Source organism: Pogona vitticeps, chromosome 4 (genome assembly GCF_051106095.1).
Source record: "Pogona vitticeps strain Pit_001003342236 chromosome 4, PviZW2.1, whole genome shotgun sequence".
NCBI lineage: Eukaryota > Metazoa > Chordata > Lepidosauria > Squamata > Agamidae > Pogona > Pogona vitticeps.
This window is the reverse complement of record NC_135786.1, coordinates 170574046-170595004: the sequence shown is the minus strand read 5'-3', so window position 1 is coordinate 170595004 and position 20959 is coordinate 170574046. Positions and strand designations below refer to the sequence as shown.

The 20959-nt window shown below is 42.3% G+C and overlaps 1 protein-coding gene across 1 annotated transcript in view; it reads left to right on the top strand.

The window, feature by feature from the left end:
* Positions 1-5137: 5137 nt before the first annotated feature.
* Positions 5138-20959, top strand: part of GALR1 (galanin receptor 1) — a 40469-nt gene continuing 24647 nt past the window's right edge. Inside the window, exon 1 of the mRNA XM_020781651.3 lies at positions 5138-6146. Within this exon, the coding sequence (XP_020637310.2) occupies positions 5433-6146 (714 nt within the window). The 5' untranslated portion in view covers positions 5138-5432. The remainder of the gene's footprint in view (positions 6147-20959) is intronic.

The following is a 20959-nucleotide window of genomic DNA, read 5'->3' as shown; positions in this document are numbered from 1 at the left end:
CTCCTCCTGGGTGGGTGGGGCTTTAGGGTGACGTAGGGGATTGTTGAACCCACTGTGGGCCTATAGGAGGGGTTCATAGATGCTGGGGTCCCCCATGACCAGAGTGTGGCCTCAGGATTGGCCCCAAAGTGACGTGTTGCCCACATGGCCCTGTGGGCCAATTGGGAGAGGTTGGAGGGGTTTGGCTAGAAAAGGGGTGGCCATAGGGCTGCCTGGCGCTGAAACTCCACAGCAGTTGCTGAAACGCCACAGCTGTGATTTTTGGGGTCTTCTGCGCATGCTTGCCGCTCTTTGTAGAGACCGGTGCAGCTTGGAAAAGATGGAGGACAAGGAAAACCAGCTCCCTGGTACCCAGGGGCCCCCAAAGGTGGAAAGCCAAAAGGACCTGGATGCCAAAACCCCAGCCAACCCCAGAAAGCGGTACATGAGTACAGATTCTGACAATGAGAATATGCCACCTGCATCACTACAATGCCTGGAAGAACCTGAAAGATGGCATAATATGGAAGCTTCCTTTTGTAGAGAGAAATCTTCTGAAACACCGGTATGTAATCATTTGTGGAAGGGTGGCGCCAGAGGGTTGCTATATATGATTACTCTGTGTATGTGTTTGTTAAAACCCCTCTTTGATTTTTCAGGAACCATCCCATTTACAAGTAAGTGGAACGCCCCTGAAAAAAGGCATGAGACCCATTGTAAAGGCAAGCCTTTATGGAAGCACTGTCTGACTGGCTATATGAAAGATACATGCGAGGGATGCCACCTAGAAATGTCTGGTCAACAATGTCCTGGGATGCACACAGCCTTTCAAGAATGCTGCGAATGTTATGTGGAAAAATCTGCTTTAAGACTGCTTTTTATGTTCTTACATTGGTTGCTTACCTGCATCATGTTGTCTACATCACTAGGAGAACTGTGGATTATATGTCTGAGCTTTTTAAAAATGTAACAAATTCTAATAATACCTTTTTTTTAAAAAAAAAAAAGTTACTGAGAAAATCAGATCAGAGTTTCCTAGAGACTGTGTTAACCAGGCTTAAAGGCTATCATTATAAAACTTTTCTCTGTCAAGCCTGTAAAATTTGTTTAAAAATAATACTTTTGAAAAGTACCAACCTTACTTTTTTATGCATGGGCTATCTGTTATAGGCATGATGGCTCTTACTATCTCCCCTCTTTTACAGAAAATGGTCACTAAACCCCAGATCCATAGGTCTTCAAGTTATGAGCAAATAGGTAAGAGCTTATCTGTTTTAAACACCTTATGTTTTGTTCAGAATTAGAAAAAGCATGTAACTATTGGGGCTTGTTATTTAAAATAAAGGGAAAAATATAACTTTGGGTTTGGGAGGGATTCCATTATGTTCAGACCAGCCCACACCCTCCCCCACTTTGTTCCCTTGTAGACAGCCAACCCTTAGAAAGGCTTATGTTTTAAAAGATCACAGTGAGCAGGACAGATGCTTTGTATATATTTTATTTTATTGCAAGACACAGAAAAAGGTTTTAGGTAACAAGTCCTAGTAGCCTTTTGAAGAGTATGGAGAGCATTTGTGTCTTTGCAGATTAGCACCCTATCAGTAGAAAATGGATTGATTTAGAAAAATCTCACAGTAATGCTTTTCTTTTAAATGGGTGAAACTAATAGAGTTGGACTATTCCTCTCTCTTTCTCTCCCCTTTCCTTAGATCTGCCCTTGTGTTATCGACAGGAGTGGATTCCTCACCTTTTAAACAATAAACAAAAAGTGAGTCTTTTCCAAGACTACAGCTATGATTACGAGATTTTTTCCCCTCTGCTTTGTTTCTGTATGCAAGGTTGCTACTGAAGGCTCAGGAAGATCCTTTCAGTTAAAAAGGTTAGTCCAAATAACGATTAACTGTGAGGAGGAAAACAGACTCCAATTAATCAGCCTGCACAGCGAGTGACTGGTTTTGTTAGACACGCTTGTCTTCCACTCCTTGTAATATTTACCAAGGTGTTCTTGTGTACAACATTAGGACACACTTGGCCCATCTTACTTGGTCTTTGCCTTACCATATAAATGCTGCCAAAGGAGGAGGGAATTCAGAGGGGAAAAAAATAAATGCCAACACTGTTTGTATAGTTGCACAGTGAAATTTCCAAGAAAACAAGACATGTATGCAACTCAGGAGCGCAGCATCTGCTAAACTTCCCTTTCCACCTTGTAACATTTGAAATATTAAGAGTTGGGTTCTAGACTTCAGTTGAATCTCCACTGCATATCCTGACAAGATTTCCCACTCTGCTGTCCCTGCAGAAGAAAACACACCGTCTGACAGTGCCAATCTATCTATGTCAAAGGATAGGCATGGAAAAAGGCCAAGCTGTTTTGGTAACAGAGGGACAGAATCCAAGCATCAGATGACCTGCCTGTCAACTAGTGCCCACCACCCCAGCCCCCTTCTGGACAGCCATGAATTGGCATGTGCCTACAGGTACCACTCTCAGGTACAAGGCCATGTCGTCGTTTAGTCGTTTTGTTGTGTCCGACTCTTCGTGACCCCCATGGACCAGAGCACGCCAGGCCCTCCTATCTTCCACTGCCTCCTGGAGTTGGGTCAAATTCATTATGGTCGCTTCGATGACACTCTCCAACCAGCTCGTCCTCTGTCATCCCCTTCTCCTCTTGCCTTCACACTTTCCTAACATCAAGGTCTTTTCCAAGGAGTCTTCTCATGAGATGGCCAAAGTATTGGAGCCTCAGCTTCAGGATCTGTCCTTCCAGTGAGCACTCAGGTTTGATTTCCTTTAGAATTGATAGGTTTGTTCTCCTTGCAGTCCAGGGGACTCTCAAGAGACTCCGCCAGCACCACAATTCAAAACCATCAATTCTTCGGCGGTCAGCTTTCTTTATGGTCCAGCTCTCACGTCCATACATCACTACAGGAAAAACCATAGCTTTGACTATGCGGACCTTTGTTGGCAAGGTGATGTCTCTGCTTTTTAGGATGCTGTCAAGGTTTGTCATTGCTTTCATCCCAAGAAGCAGGTGTCTTTTAATTTCATGGCTGCTGTCTCCATCTGCAGTGATCATGGAGCCCAAGAAAGTAAAATCTGTCACTTCCTCCATATCTTCAAGGAGGCCACAAGGCCACAGGGGGAACCAGTTTTGGCAGGTTTTACAGGGGACTGTGGCTGCCTTCCTGAGCAGAGCATGTCCCTGTCAGTCCTCCAATCTGATATCCCTATGACAGGGTCATCTGCTTGGTCTTGCCACGTGACCATAACACCAAATATTTAGAAGGACAAAGAATACATTATAAAACGGCGTACACATTAGAACTACAAGGAAAGGGTGCTGGGTGATGTCCGGAAACATACTGCTGGAGAAAGACCTGGTCTGCCTTTTATATGCTTGCATGGTGGAGCAGACTGAAAAATCTCTCCTCTCTGGTCTAACAAGCAAGGGGCCACTCCTACTCCCTCCAGCTGTAATGTGCCCATTGGCCAACCACCAGAGAGCATGGAGGGAGGCTATGATGCTCGCTCAAAGTCCCCTGGAAAGGAGATGGGGCTCCACAGATGGTGGCCCTAACTTGCAGTGCCCCGGGATGTGTCAGGTTGCAAACAGGACCCCTGGCAATGCTGGTCTTTTGTATAATAGGGAGGCAGAGTGATTAGGAAAAATGGAGTTACTCTTTCTGGAAGGAAGTAGCTCTATGGAGCAGGGGATGTCAGAAAGAGACCAGTAGAGATCTGGGCAGAGATAAATAAAGATGGCTACACAGGCTAAGATACTGAACCATGGAGGAAGGGAAGGTATTTTCTGCTAGCATCCTCTCTCTCCCTAATATACCTTCTCAGGGATTTCTGTGCAAATAATAGCATTGTATAGCAATCAGAGCGAAGTTGGACTAAGCATCTGTGATCTATAATTTTTGTCCCTTGCCCACTTCAGACTATGGGTGACTTTGAGTCTAGGGCTTAAAAGATCCAGGTTCCAATCCCCACTCAGCTGTCATGTTCACTGGCATGACCTTGGGCCAGCCACTCTCTCCCTCTAAACCATACCAAATGTCCTAATGTTGTGAAGACAAAAATGAGAAACAGGACTATATGTGCCACATTGAAGAAAAGCGAGATATATCAGAAATACATAACAATAACTGGGTGGGTGATCCAAGCAAAAACCAAACCAAGCCAAAAACATAGCAGCATCTTAAAGACTAACTGGTATTTTACAATGTGTATTTTCATGGATACAAATCTGACGTTAGGAATGGCAACCTCTTTGGCGCTCTGATGTCTGTGGGGAGGAGGAAGAAAAAATGAAATTACACACTGTGGGTGGATTGTGTCCTGGCCGATTTAACTACATTGGGGTGCCCTCCTTGCCACCTCCGTAAGGGGGAAGAACAGGATTACAGCACATTATAATTGTTGTAAGCCGCCCAGAGACCTCTGAGTAGAGTGGGCGGTATAGAAATAAAATAAAATAAAATAAAATAAAATAAAATAAAATAAAATAAAATAAAATAAAATAAATAAATAAATAAATAAATAAATAAATAAATAAATAAATAAATAAATAAATAATCATCACAGGGCGTTCCACCTTCGGTGTCTTGAGGTCTCATTTCCACTTCCAGGTCCAGGGAGAGAGAAGCCACAGGCTCGGGGGAGGCAGCGAGGATGCCGCCCGGAGTAGATTGTGTAGGCAGGCAAAGCAGGCGGTGCTGCCGGTGGCGGGCAAGGCTAGGATCCGACCCAGCTCGCCGCCAGATGTTGCTGCCCGAGCGAGCGTGGCGCGTCAGGCACAGGGCAGGCTGAGGGAGGAGCGCGGAGGCGGGAGGAATGAGGACTGAAAAGGCAGCGGGCGAGCGGCGGGCGGCGCACAGGCGAGCAGCGGTTGGCGGCGCCCGCGCGGGTCGGGAGCGCTCGCCTCTTCGCCCGCGCTCGGCTCCCGGGAGGCGACCGAGGAGGGAAAGGGGAGCCGCGAAGAGGAGCCGCCGCGACCGCCGCCGCCAGCCAGAGCGGGCGGCCGTCTCTTCTCCTGCCCGTCCGACTCTGCCCATGGGCGGCTTCTGCACGCTGGCAGCGAGACCCAGAGAGGGCAAGAGCCGCTGGAAACTCAGCCTCCTGCCCTCCTCCCTTGGCCGGGCTCAGGCGGTGGGGAAGTGTTCCCTTCTTTAGTAAGGAGCCGGAAAGGGCGACCCTGAAAAACTCATGACAGACCATGAGCCCCCCCTGCGCGCCGCTCTCCAGGGGTTTCGTGGGACCCTTTGAATGCAAGGACTACTAGCTCATTCCTCCAGGGTGTTCCTTCTCTCTGAAGGTTTGGGCAGTTGCGGGGGGGGCGGCGGAGCCCCCATTTCACAGGTTTCTGTGAAAGAACAAGGAAGCGAGTTGGGCTGTTCCAGAGCGATTCGGTCAAGTTTTCTCCCCCCCCCCCCAGCTGTGGCAGCATTATGGACACCGAGGCGTCTGCCACCTCCAGCTACATGAACCAGACCTGGGGCTTACCCTGGCTAGGCTCCAACGCCTCCAGGTCATCCCTTGAGCATCACCCGATGGAAGAGAACGGCACCTTCCTCTCTGAAATTGGCATTGAGAACTTCATCACCTTGGTGGTTTTTGTTCTCATTTTCACCCTGGGCGTCCTGGGTAACTCCTTGGTCATCACCGTGCTTGCCCGCAACAAGCCCGGAAAGCCCCGCAGCACCACCAACATTTTTGTTCTCAACCTGAGCATCGCCGACTTGGCCTATCTGGTCTTCTGTATCCCTTTCCAGTCGACCGTGTATATGTTGCCCAGTTGGGCGCTGGGCACATTCATCTGCAAGTTTATCCACTACTTCTTCACTGTCTCCATGTTGGTCAGCATCTTCACCCTTTCGGCAATGTCTGTGGACCGCTATGTGGCCATTGTGCATTCTCGACGCTCCTCATCCCTCCGGGTGTCCCGTAACGCACTGTTGGGTGTAGGGGTCATCTGGCTGCTCTCTATTGCCATGGCCTCACCTGTGGCTCACCACCAGCGCATTGTCCACCAGGCAACTATTAATCAGACCTTCTGCTGGGAAGTGTGGCCCAATCTCCAGCAGAAAAAAATCTACGTGATCTGCACTTTTGTCTTTGGGTACCTGTTACCTCTGCTGCTTATCTCGTTCTGTTACGCTAAGGTGAGTACAGATTAATTAGTTGCTGAGGATTTATCATATCAGTGTGTATGACATGTGTACAGAAAAGGGCTACAGCTCCATAGGAAAGCTATTTACGCAATAAATGTAAAGTGACAGATCAGCATGGACACATGCAAGTTACACTGTATGGGCACTACTTCTCTCTCTCATTTTCTCTCTCATTTTTGTACGCAGCATGACAGGTATGAATTGGCTGTGACAGAGTGTGTGATGAGTGTTCGGTGTGACAGATTCTGCTGCAATAATCTGTATTTGGTACAGATATAACTGCACATTGTTAACCATGCAATGAAATTTTATGGTCATACTGGCAAGGATTGTGTGGAATATACAGCAGTTTGGGTGTAAGTGAGTTTTTATATTGGGTAGTTTGGATCATGGCTTAGAATTCAGTGGTTCCCAATGTTGGTTCCCCAGATGTTCTTAGACTAAAACTTCCAGAATCCCTTCACCAGTACCTGTGCTGGCCAGGATTTCTGAGAGTTGCAGTACAAGAACATCTGGAGACCCAAAATTGGGACCACTGGCTTAGATGGAAAAATATGTGGAAGTACTGAAGAAGCTAAAATATAGTAGATGGGGTGTAGATGTGATTGTATGAGAGACATGAAGAAAAAGGCTCAATGTATTTAACTATAAACATTGATGCAGAGTTCCTTTCATATAACACACTTTATGGGTTGCATATTAGAAGTCTAATTCAGATGTTACAATATTCCCATTCTAGTCAAACAGTACCCAACCATGTGGTTATCAAATTACTCAAAGCTTAGTTATGAATGTTCCTAATATAGCTGTTTTGATGAAGAGACATGTTTTCATGTTCTAGCTCAGCCCCTTACTACATGGTCATATAATATAGGCTTTGGTTAAAATAGCTGGGCAAGCAGCAGTGGGCCTTGTCTTTGTGAATGCTGCTTTGCATTATTAACTCTCCCAACAACTTGGGTGTCTGACAGTGTAGGAATGGCTACTGGGAGAAAGTAGATTTCCTGAAATTTCTTTCTGTGACATGAATATTTCACAGGGAACAGTTACATCTCAAAGGACCCCCTCTGAGAAAACAAACTAGCTTATGCCTTTTGATAGATGGGAAATGAGTTCAGTCCGGCATGACTACTATCAAAGGAAGCTTTGCCACTGCTTTAGCAGAATATGAATTGTAGAAACAAACAAACAAACAACAAAAAGCAGCATAAAAACCTTGAGTAGCACTGTGTTGTCAAGGCTGCATCACTTTGCTCAGTAGATGCTCAGGGTAGTAGTGGTGACTACCGAGGAACTTCTTTTGATTATCTGATTGAAGCAGAGAAAATTTATAAAGATCCTAGGAGTTGAAAGCACTGAATCACCACACATTCTTTACTAGTTTGCCAGTTTTTGTACTGTCTTTGATTGCACCCTCCAGCTCAGAATAATGCACACAGCTGTTTCGTTGCTTGCCTGCACATAAGTTAACACGATACATATTGGAATAGTTCCTTCCTCCTAAGATCTACATTTGGTCATTATCAGCAGCCAAAATGTCATCAGAGCCTGTAGCGTTAAGGACAATGAATTTTGAACTGGTTGGGAGATTCTGGGAATGTAGTACAAAGAGGTAGTTTCTCCAAGTTCAGTACCAATATGTAGACATCAAGGGGGCAAATGGCCAATATTGCTCAGAGCATAGAGTGTCTTACTCATGGCATGATCGCATTGCTCAATTTTCTATGGAAAGGTTTTGCACTTAGAGAATGCCTGAATTGGATTAAGGATGTGTGCTATTTCTGATCCTGTTCACATTTTTCTATGCTGGAATGCTCTGTTTCCTTGTACAGTAATGTGCTGTCAAGTGTATGGTGATCCTAATACATTTTTTTGCTACATCATAGTTAATTTCCATGGCTGAGCAAGGACATGACTGCAGATTTCCCAGGTCTGGCACTCTATCCACTATATCACACTAGCCCTTGTAATACTCCATACTACTGTATATTTTGAACACTTTAAAAAAAAACACACACACACGAAGCAGTTCACTCAAGGCTACCAGTGTCTATTGTGCAGTAACTGATGGGAGACAGGAGGTCTCACTCGTAACTTTAAGTACTATAAGGAATGGGTGTCTTAATTAGCATTAGCAAACATATGGTTGGTGATGGAATGGCTGCCTGCAGTGGACAGTTAGCACTGTTAAATGCTGCTGATGTGGGAGGGACGGAGCCCATGCTTCGCCTCTGGTACAGTCTAACAATAGTTAAATCTTCCTGTACCAGAAAGGGGCACCTTGTTTCAAAATTCACACAGGACTAGATCTATTCTGTGACATTGTCATTTGAAGATTTGAAAACTATTTCCTCCAGTTTCAGCAAATTGCCATATATAGTTTTTGTTTTTAAAAAGACAGGAAAAACTGATGGAAGAAAATTTATTTTGTAAACTTATTTCTTTTGTGTGTGCCCCCACCTTTATTTGTTCCAACCAATATAATGCGTTGGGACAGAAAATGTCCTTCTTTTCTTCTCCCCCCCCCCATTTTTTTCAGGTGGTTAGAGAACCAGGATGCTAAGAAGCAGAAGTGATATACTCAGATTGTCTATAGGTTGGACTCTTTAGAACGGCAATGTTAGTATTCTTAGTGGGTTCGAAAAATGGATGACATGTACATGAAAACCAAACCCTAATGCTAATTACACTGCTTAACCTACTGCAAACCCACAGTAAGTTGCAATTCTGGCAGGAAGTACCCAACATATCACTCAATCTAATGTTTAAAATATTGGTACTTAAATGTGTTTGCAATTTAGCTACCACCTAGTGGCTGCTGACAATTTTGCTATGCAAACTGCTTCACTGACCATTGGCCACTGCTGGTTGTTTAAATTTCCAGCTCATTATTATCTCCAAAGCACACCATTGGAGCTGAAACAAGACATTTTGAACAAAATGGCAGCCTCCTTCCATTCCTCATCGGAAACCAATTGGGCTAGCAATGAATAAGAGAGTATCCTCTCCATAGCTTAGGCAGGTGGCTAGTTTTAGGACATGCCATATGGTTCATGATGCTCTCTTCTCCAACAGGTGGAAATACCTGGGGAGCCCGGGTCAACTGGGGGTGAGGGGGGACTGCTGCTTTGTTGTACTTTGTTGAATGCAGAGATGGGGAATGGGTAGTCCTCCAAGCATGGCTGCATTGTTGCTCCAACCAAATCCTAATCCCTAACTGGGCCAGTTGGGGTTGATGGAAGTTGCAGTCCAGGAATACCTGAAGGGCCATATAGTCTCCATTCCCATTGAAATGGGTTGGCTCCACTCACAATAAATAACAAATACCACTATAAACGAGAACCAAAGATACATAGTAGAATCGTGTTGCCTTGGTTCTTATTCAGAAACCCTTAAAAGCAACCCCCTGCTCTCATCTCATCCACAAAATGCTTATCTAAGTAGGGGAAAAAATCTTACAGAAGATCGCTATTACAGCTGCTGTATTCGTTTTACATAACCTTGGCACTGCCTACAACATTATTAAAGGATAATGGGCTGTAATGCTCCAGTGCAGTGGTTATGTCTATTCTACATTTAATTGCTAGCATACGGTATCCTAGAATTGGGCCATAAGTATAATTACCTATAACACAGCTGTGCAATTAAGCCCATTGAGTGTTACATGGCCACAAAGATTTTCTCCCTAGCCTGCCTCCCCTGATGCATCTCTCTTAGTCATTTGTGGCTTAATCATCCCTCCTTCAAACCCCAACTCATGGAAAGCCTGCATACTTGGGATTAATTATTACTTGCCATAGACAGCCAGATAAATTATGTATTTACTGTACTAGTAATTCATTTATAGCAATAAACCCAATGGTTACTGAAAACATCATTAAAACAGTCATTTATCATTAGAACAATTCAAGGTATATTAAAATGACAGACATGTGTAGAACACCACCCACCTGGTCACATCACTACATTTTCTTTATGTTGGCAAGCAGCATTTTTTAAAAAAATCTCTGGACCCACACACTGCAAAGTTCCCATAAGAAAATGCTTCAGGCACTTCCATCTCATTGCCTTATATATGGAGTGGATCCACAAGAAATGGGGGTTGTCTTCAGCTATAATCCTGAAGTAAAGACGATGCCTCTGGTTATATTAAATGTTAAATTAACCCAACAGTTCAAAAGTGATTGTTCACTTTCCTGTTTCTCAATAGTAAGTTAAATTAACAACACTTGAACCATGGGGTCTTCCTAATCAGTTAGGCTTGCAGTATTCTAGTTCTCCAAATCCAAGTTGTTTAATTTGTATGCTGTGTAAATTTTGCAGCTTAATTTGGATATCTGCACAATATCCAAATAAAGCAAATTATTTATTGCATTGTTTTTGTTCTCTATCAACATATTTCAGCCTTTATATCATTTTAGGTAGCACCCAGTGAACCTGGACTACGGCTATAAGATAACAGAGAACAGTGTTAATGGGAAAGAATGCTGGACTCAGCAATTTAACCTTGATTCAATTTCCCGCTTAGTCACAAAGATTACTCAGTGTCCCTTGACCACTGGTGTCTCTCAACCAAACCTAGGTTACGGAAGTGGTAGTGGTAGAGAGGATATAAAATATTATTCAGGTACTCATAGTTTTTACTAGAGATGGGGAACAAATATAAAAATGGATCAATTTTTCTGATGAATATAGCCAATTTGTCATATATTCATCAATCTGTATTTGTAAAATTGTAAATCAGGATGAATATGGCTTGATGAATATTTCCTTGGTTTTATTCATCGACTTGTTCATATTTGTCTATATTTGTTACCCCTTTTGGTGGCCTCTCTGAGTTTGCTGGTGCTAATTAGAACCTCTGGACAATCAGGATAGAGATCCTGGATTGGCATGTCCGGCAACCAATAGCACTGCTGAAAGGTGTATCTACTTTTACAGACGCTTCATATAAGCTTTTCCCGTCTGGCTGTTCCCCACTTCTGTTCATGTTCATGGAGTGAGAACAGTTGCTACTTGCTGGCTTGCTGGTGCTCTTGCAGTTTCACTTTTGCGCACCAAAGCACAGACTTATATTTTTTTTCATCATCATTCATCAATCATCATCAACTTTACTGTGAACTTGGGAAGGGATTTCAGGTAGCTTTGGCTACTTCTTTGGAAGGGCTTAATTTAATTTCAAATTCAAATTATTCAAACCTTTTTCCCCCTGGAGGCTTGTGTGTGTGTGTATGTATGTGTGTGTGTGTGTGTGTGTGTGTGTGTGTGTGTGTGTGTGTGTGTGTGTGTGTGTGTGTGTGTGTGTGTGTGTGTGTGTGTGTGTGTGTGTGTTCACTTTAGGGAGGCTTGTGTCTCTCAGAGAATTTGGTGGGTGGCTGGATCCATCGTTCCCTTCTAAAGCTTATTTCTCTGTGTGTGTGTGTGTGTGTGTGTCTCTCTCTGACTGGGACTTAGCTGGCAGGGCTTTTCTTTTTGGACTTTTTTGGCTTCTCTGCCACAGTGGGTCGGGGGGGGATTTTCCTAATTATATTATACTGAAGGGGGGCTTTGTTTAGGCAGGCAGGTCACATTCTAGTAAAATAATTACACCACCATCATTCTAAAAATAAAGTTCACACATACTCTCTGACCCTCTATTTGTTAGCCATTGATTTATTTGTTTAGTTGGTTTGTTAGGCAGGCAGTAGAAAATGAAGGGATTTCTTCAGGGACAGTCCAAGGGGAAGAAGGCTATGAAGCTATGCAGGCTAGGTAGCAGCACCGTCATCACAGCCACCATATGCACAACCATGTCTATGATGACCAGTGCCACTGTCCCTCCTCCGGTGGCCTTGCAGGCAGGCAGGGAACCAAAGCTTCCAGAGGTGCCAAAAGAACTGTTGCTCCTCTTCCTAGAGGAATCTGAGGAGTTACTGGTTTCCGAAGACCCCCAGTCTGAATTAGAACCAGTAATGACAGGGCAGGCTTCACAGACCCCACCACCACCCTGTCCCCAGAGTCATCTGCTCCCTCCTCCCAGACCAGCAGCACCCCTGGGACACAGAGTTCTTCCCAGGCCAGCAGTCAGGGGCAGGCAGTGGGTCCTTGTTTGGGCAAACATGGCAGAGGGGCCCTGTGGGATCATTTCACGGCGCTCAGTGAGGACCCACAGCTGGCACGCTGCAATACCTGCCTTGGGGTGGTCCAGAGGGGGTCAGACCCCAGGCATCTGTCCTCCACCACCCTCTGCCAACATCTGGAGAGGCACCACCCAAAGCTCCTGTCCAGGGAAGGTGCTTCATCTGCGCTGTCTGGGAGAGCAGTTCCAGGGGAGGCAGGAGGGAAGCAAGAGGAAGCCCCTCCTTTCAAAAGGGCAGCCCCAGGAGTTTCTGGGGCCGAGAGCATGAGGCAGGCCAGGAAGTTTAAACTGTCAGCCCTTGGAATGAAAGGAGGGCCATTTTGTGGGTTTTCTTTTTAAATTTATCCAAGGCAGGAAAATGTCTTTGGCACCCTCACAGATAATCTTTGTGAATATCTACTGTAAAACAGATGTTTGCATTCTGTATGTCATTGAAGTACCATGTTTTCATCATGTATGACAGAGAAGCCAATTACCTTGGAAGGTAGTAAGTGCTCCAACGCTGGAGGCATTCAACAGAAAATTTGGCAAGCATCTGTAAGATCTGCTTTGATTTGGATTCCTGCCTTGAGCAAGGGGGTTGGACTTGATGACCTTATAGGTCCCCTTCCAACTTCATGATCCTCTCTCTTAGGAAGAACAATTCCTGTTTACAAACACTGAATTACTCTACAGGAGAAGCAAAATTAAAATTTTATAGTGAATCTTTCAGTTTATTTGTCTGACTGCACAGTATCTTTTTTTCCTTTTTGTTTTAGAAAAGCATGTTACTCCACTCCTTTTTGTCCAGACGTGCCTGCCTGGGAGGCAGTGCAACAGGAAGGTGGAAGTGTCAAGGTTTATCTGGAGTCTTCTATGCAAAGTCTTCCTTCTGACACCAGCATGCTGGATGGCAGCATCCTAGGTGAAAGAGAATGTGGGATCTGCAGGGCATTTCAAATTCTTAGTATGTTTTCACTCTTTGTGTTTTGACTCTGCTATTACCTGACCTTCCAGAGAGGTCTTTTCCTGATGTTATATACGGTGTTACCTTCATTGTTTGGTACAATTTTTCTCATCCCCAGTCTTCAAGGAGATGTTAAAGACAGAACTGTTTAAAGAAACATTTAAAGACATTCTCTCCCCATGCTAGCTACGGATTTGGGTTGCCTGTTCCGCCATCATTTGGGTTTTTTGTCTTTGGCTTAATTTTTATCAATGTTGATGATGAGAGGTTATTGTGTGTGCTAATCACTAAGTTGGGATGATACATGTAAGTACCCCAAATAAAGTAATAATATAAATAAAAATTAATAAATAATTTGGGGGAGTAGAAATAGATGGCAAGACTACTTTTTGACACTAGCAGAGGTGTCAAAAGGAGTCAGGCTTCAATTTGGAAGAAGCTGGCCTAGTCTCACCAACATCAGTTTTTCTGAGCTGGGGGAGAGTAGCACCTGGCCCCATCTCAACACTTTTTTATTGTCTCCTGCAATCCAGTATTTCTGCGGTATTCTCTCTGGGCATTTTAACCACAGAATTGAAGAAGAGATGAGAAAAAAAGAGGATGTAATATATATAGGCTAGTTTGCTGACATATATCCCTTTAAGAAACATAAATCAAGACAGTATATGTGTTAAGTGGCCAAGCTTAACTGTTTAGGAAACAGAATATGTATGTGTTTCCTCAGCTTTAGCTTTCTATATTACTTTATAGCAGTATTATAAAGCAATCTGAAGAAACATACTGTGATATTTCAGAGAAGTTGCTGTGTTAGTCTGTTTCAGAGACAACACTTATTTCACTTATTACAACTTACTTATTTCATTGTGAGCTTTTATGGCTGCAGTCTACCTTTTTAGGTATGTTATGTGTATGAACAAGGGGATTATATCCATGAAAGAGACACTGAAATAAATTTGTTGGATTTAAAGATGCCACAGTGCCTTTGTTTCTGTTTTGTTTTTGTTGACACTGGAGTTTTGCTTTTTAGAAAAAACAATCCTATACAGTATAGTGAAACGCAATACATTTGATCTACTATTTTTATTGCTATCCACAAACTGAACATATTCCTGTCAAGTTTCTAATGCTATACATTTCAGTAAGATTGAGTTCGCATGATATGGCTCTCATCCAGCTAAATCATATTATGATTAAGCATATGATTGGACAGTGAGAAAAGTGCATATTCACTCACTGTGAAGTTGCACCTGGGAATTTGGGGTTCCACAACTAACTTTGAGTTAAGTGACTACAGAGGGACAGAGAAGGAAATGGGCTAAATAGCCTTGTTTGCAGTTTGTTAACATAGCTATCCTGATTTCCAGGAGGCACGACTACAGGAGTAATGCCTTAATAAGCTCCAAACAAGAGCCAAATGGCAATTTCCTCCTCTCATCTCTTCCTCTCATTCTTTTATTATTATTTTTATTACTGTACAGGTGCCCTAGCATAACATCAGTGGCACTAAACTTTTTTAAAAGAAGTGACATTATTCTGCCTGAAGAGGATCAGCAGGAAATGAAGCCTATGAAGGATCACACTTTTCTGCATCTGTTCAGGCATCCACACCATCTAAACTGATGTGAATGGATACACTGTGGAAAGAAGTAGGAGCCCCAGCAGTTGAGGAAAAAAACTGTGGATGGGGAGAGGGACTCTTGGCTGATTCACATTTGTTTTTATGCTGTGTGGTCAAAGGAGGAAAAATGAAATGGACCATCCAAATCTTGTGGGATTTTCCACATTTTATGTCAATGTAAGAGCACCCTAAGTAACTTTGCAATCAAGCATGGCTTAAGTGAAATAAACTTGCCTGATTAACTCTTAATGGGAAAGAAGCGACAAGCAACTTCCTGATCCTACCATCCCATCTGACGTGATCTATTATCATGCTTCAAACTGCCTCTAACAAAGCTGTGACAGAGCAAACTAGCTGCCCTTTTTACTTGCTAACCCAAACCATCAATAAACAAAAGAGGAAGAAAAGGGATTCTCTTGGTGTAACACCCACCTCCCTGCACGGCAGTCTCCCTGCCTGAGTTGGTCTCAGGTGTGGTGTTGTACTGAGGAACTTCAACATCCATGGCAAGGGACAGGACTTCATGTCCGCCATGATGGCCACAGGGCTGTCTCAAAAGATATCTGGCCCTACTTAAAGATATCTGGCCCCCAACCTCTGCAGGGGTTGGGGCTAATTAAAATGGTCCACCCTAGGAGACTGATGGAGAACTCTTGGAGAGTTCCCAGCTGTCATTGGCATAGCTCCGTATATGCAGTGGGAATGACAGCAGATGCAGTGACAAATCACTGTTGATTGAAGGCTTCTTTTGGCAGTCTCAGGTTGCACAGAACTTACTTGTTTTCTATCCAATGACAATTTGATGCTGCTAATGACATCATTCTCATTGTGCAGGCGGAGCTGCATAACAGGATTTCAAGTAGTCTTATATAGCAATGAAAAGAGATTTGTTGGAATGGATACTATTGACAAAAGTAGTGCTTTTGAAACTTGCTAAGGTTCACTGAGATAAGAAAAAATATACAGTTATCCCCTGTAGAATGAACACATTTGTGAAAGTTATAGGGTGTTTCAGAGAAATAAAGTGTGAACAAAACAATTTTAAAATCTCAGTAACTAGAACGTGAAGACTGAAAGGTAACACACAAAATACTTTAGTCTATGCAGAAATGGCATGAATTAGATAAACACACACATTAGGGAAAATGTAGAAAAATGTGTACGAATTGCAGTCTGGGATGAAAAAACCCAGTCTTGAAAATCAGTACAAACAAGGATGTGAAGGAAGTACAAATACTTTATTTCTTTTTGCATTTGTAAAAATGCAAGAAGGAAGGAAGGAAGGAAGGAAGGAAGGAAGGAAGGAAGGAAGGAAGGAAGGAAGGAAGGAAGGAAGGAAGGAAGGAAGGAAGGAAGGAAGGAAGGAGATTTGTATTTGTAGTATTACAATACATAAGCAGAATTATTACTTTTTGAACATTATTAATTTGTAAGGGTCACCATAGGTTGGAAGTAATTTAACGTAGAGTTGTCATTCATACTCTGTCTTTTTCTCACACGTATGCATAATCTTATGTACCATGTCATTTAAAATTTCTTGCCATTATTGTACACCCTGACACTACCATATCTATGTACTGTACTGCTTTCATAAGATTCAGATATGAGTAAACAAATGCATGTAAAAGGCCAAGTTTCTGAGTATTATGGTTTATATGCTTGTCTCAATGGATATATTCAAACTGAGTTAATCTATCACTCCCTTCAATGAACTTTGTTGATATATTAATTTAGATTTAGAAGAGTTAGCCATGTTAGTCTGCAATCTTATCAGGCAAAAACAAAAGAAAAACAAAAATGTTGTGTCAACTTAATTTTAATGTAAGCTTTCATGGATCAAATCCACTTCCTCAGACAAAATTCCATTGAAAATTGAAATTCTGGGGGTTCCTTCACTCACTAACCACTGTCGCCTTTTACAGTACAAAGCCTGAGTGGAAAAGAACTGAATATCAAATGGATGTTGAAACTAAGTTTAAAATACCACAGTGACTCACACAATTTGAAATTCACTAACCAACCAAACACTGTATCTTTATTTTGGTTTCATGTATAAATGTATACAAATCTGCAGTGTAATCTCACTCTTATGTCTTGAGGAGATGAATTCGATCGATGAAAGCTCACATTAAAATATAACAGATAGTCTTTAAGGTGTCACATTTTTGTATTTTTCTTTTGTCTTTTGCTTGATTAATTTTGATGGAGATTTAGCAGGTTTTAGTTACAAGAACAAATTCGGGAAAGTTCTGTAAGCATAATAATTGCCTTCTTATAATGAGAAATATTATATTGTGCCACCAGGTTGTTTCTGACTTTATGGGACTCTTATGAATTAGTAACTTCCAAAAGGTTCTATCATTAGTAGACCTGCTCATGTCTTAGAAACCAAAGGCCATGGATTTTCTTTTCCTTTCAGTTAATTTAGCTCATATTTATCCCTTCCTCTCTTTTTTTTGCTGCCCTCCACTTTTCATTTTCGTTGTCTTTTCCAGCGAGTCTTCCCTTATGATATGCTGCAATTATGATGGTCTCACTTTAGTCATTTTTTTTTTTGCTTTTAGAAGAGCATTCAGGCTTGTTTTGACCTAGGATTTATTAATTTGTTTTTCTAGTAATTTATCACTCGTGTGGGAAATTAATGCACTGTTCTTACAATTACTGCATTCTCTCATGTCTCATTTCTTTGGGCTTGGAATGTAAATTGAACATTACCAGTCTGGATCATTGTTTTGTTTTCCCTATTTGTTGCCACATTATTATTGCAGTTTTGATAGACTCAGTGTTTTAGCTTGAACTAGTTCTATTGGTCTCTTGTCAACTTCTGATGATTTACTTCTTCTACTTGCTTCAAGAGCAGCTTTTGCTTCACCTTCTCAATTTGCAGGTTATTTATCACATGATTATTCTTCAAAGGATTCTGTTACTCTTGCTTCTCTTTCGTATAGTTCTTCAAGATGCAAACTACAGCCTTCTATTGTTGTGGTACTCTAGCAATAATTTTGGTACATTTCTTCTATCCTTGAGCATTTCAGATGCTCATGTTAATCTGTGGTCAGTGAAGTTCATCTATTATTTTTGATCTCAGGTAGAAAAGAAATGTACTGTATCTCTAAACAAAAATGTATGCAGTTTGGCTTCCCTGATTACTGTACTTTGACGTAGGATCTTCTTTTTCCTCAGACTAGAAAGTAATGCTTTTAACATATTGAAATACAGCTTCTGAACAAAAAAATAAATGGATACTGGTGAGACATGAGATGTGGAAATTTAATTCAATAATTCTATTAATCTTCTTGAGACTGTTTTAATGCATGCTTCCTTAATAGTCTTGATTGCCTATCATTCAGTGCATTTTTATAATAGTAAGACAGTTTGATAAATGGATCCTTCATATATATAAGTGTTCAGTTTCTCTGCTTCTCTACCAGCACAATCCCATGCAAGTCTACATGGATGCATGTCATTTGGAATTCAGTGGGATTTACCCTCAGATAAGTGTGTGTGCTACAAGTGGCAGCTTTAGGATAAAATCCTAATTAGACAAGATAGTTAAGAGCCAGATGAGTTGGCAGTACACCAGGTGAAGCTTTGCTGAATCCAAAGCCACTTGAAGCTTTGCTGAATCCAGATTCCTCCCACCCTAGGGTTGTTGGGAATTACTTACCAAAAAACTAAGATCATGGCCACTGGTCCCATCACGTCCTGGCAAATAGAAGGGGAGGATATGGAGGTAGTGACAGATTTTACTTTCTTGGGCTCCATGATCACTGCAGATGGGGACAGCAGCCCCGAAATTAAAAGACGCCTGCTTCTTGGGAGGAAAGCAATGACAAACCTCGACAGCATCTTAAAAAGCAGAGACATCACCTTGCCGACAAAAGTCCGAATAGTCAAAGCTATGGTTTTCCCTGTAGTGATGTACGGAAGTGAGAGCTGGACCATAAAGAAAGCTGACCGCCGAAGAATTGATGCTTTTGAATTGTGGTGCTGGAGGAGGCTCTTGAGAGTCCCCTGGACTGCAAGGAGAACAAACCTATCCATTCTAAAGCAAATCAAGCCTGAATGCTCCCTGGAAGGACAGATCCTGAAGCTGAGGCTCCAGTACTTTGGCCATCTCATGAGAAGAGAAGACTCCCTGGAAAAGCCCCTGATGTTAGGAAAGTGTGAGGGCAAGAGGAGAAGGGGACGACAGAGGATGAGATAGTTGGACAGTGTCATCGAAGCGACCAACATAAACTTAGCCCAGCTCCGTGAGGCAGTGGAAGACAGGAGGGCCTGGCGTGTTCTGGTCCATGGGGTCACGAAGAGTCGGACATGACTAAACGACTAAACAACAACAACACTTACCACCTACTGTCACCTTTGCTTAAGTTTTTACAAGCACAGCAACTGTATCCTTTGGACTGGAGGAAGTTTAGCTCCAGCAGAACTCAGCTCTTCCTTTACTCCACCACTTTTCCACGTCATCTTGGGCTGTTTGCCAGTAGGCCTTAGTAGGTTCTTAGTTCATGTCCTTCTGCTGGCACATGAACACATCTGTCAGTAGATGAGAACTGCTCTCAGATGAAGAGGCTATTGTCTTTCCTAACCTGCTAAAGCTGATGTACTCTTTGAGTTAGATCTGCACTGTTAAACTTATGAATACAGTACATATTAGTAAGAATTCCTAGTGGCTTGTGGGATGAGCAGGAGGAGCACCTCACCCCAACATTTCAGAAGGGTCACTCCCTGCTTGGTGAATGTCTTTCCAGAGGAAAAAGGAACACAACTGTGTGGTTTTACTTTATTGGCCATACCTAGGCTGCTGCCTCAGCCCCAGCCAATCCTTTTCCTAACAGGTCCAACTACTGTTCCTCCTTTTAATTCAAATGCTAATAAACATTGGCACTTTTTCAGTTAGCATGAATTGTGAATAAACATTATGGGACAAGAACTGTATCAACAGGAGCAATCCAGATACTTATGGCTTCATATCATATTTTCTTGCTGGCAAATCAATCTCTTTTTAATGCATATTTATGAAAATACAGTTTAACATGCATATTGTTTACATTCCAGAGGCAATTCTATTGACAGGTACACATTTCCTTTTAGTGTGTTTCTAATTAATACCTTTTCTACATTTGAGGCAGTACTGCTGCTTGAGATTGGCTCTACTGGTTGACTGTGGAGGAAGTTAGGCCTCTCCCATGACTGGGTGGATTGTATCTCTATGGATCCTCCCATCTTGTGGAATGCTCCACTTCTGTGGATCCTCCCATCTTGTGGAATGCTCCCCTTCTGGAAGCTAAGTTTACTCCCTTCCTTTATGCTTTCAATTCAGTTAAAGACGATGGGGACCGCAGAGGTATGTTTCATCCACATGCGAGATATTTCAATTGCCTGGTCTCTGCATTTTGTTAGTTTTTCCAATTCTTTATGTTCATCTCTGGCATCCCCTGGAATTGCAATGTTGATTATTCAGACATTTCTTCATTCTATTACTACTATGTCTATCAGCTTGGATCCAGAAGTCCCACAAGATCTTGACTTCCTCATTTTCTGACACCTTCTCTACCTGATGTTCACAAAGGTTTTTGGAGGCTGGCAAGTTATATTTTTTGCATAATGGCCAGCGCATTAATTTTGGCACTCTGTGATCTGTCTGTGTAGTCTTTGGACATTCACATATGAGGTGTGACACAGTTTCATCTATTTCTCGGAAGAGTCGACATTTGCTGTTAACACTAATTCCTTAAATCTTAGCTTTTGGGGTGTTTGTTCTTGTGCAGCAAAAATTAAGCCTTCGGTTTATTATTGTTGCTATTGTTATTAGTTTAATTATTTTTTAAACTTTCTAACTTATTATGTTTTTATTCTATTTTAGCCTGGTTTTTTAAATCATTGTGAGCCTCTCTGAGTCCCCTTACCAGGAGTAGGGAAACCTAGAAATGAAATGGAATAGGATAGAGAAATCAATTATCGATCAATAAATCTATCATGGAATATAGGAGGGTGGGGAACAAGGGAGGTAGAACTATCATTGGGGAATTTTCTGAGGGTTGTTTTTGAAATTCATTTTCCCAGGAGAAACAAGGATTGTACATTGTTAGGCAACATACAGTTTTACTGCAAGAAAC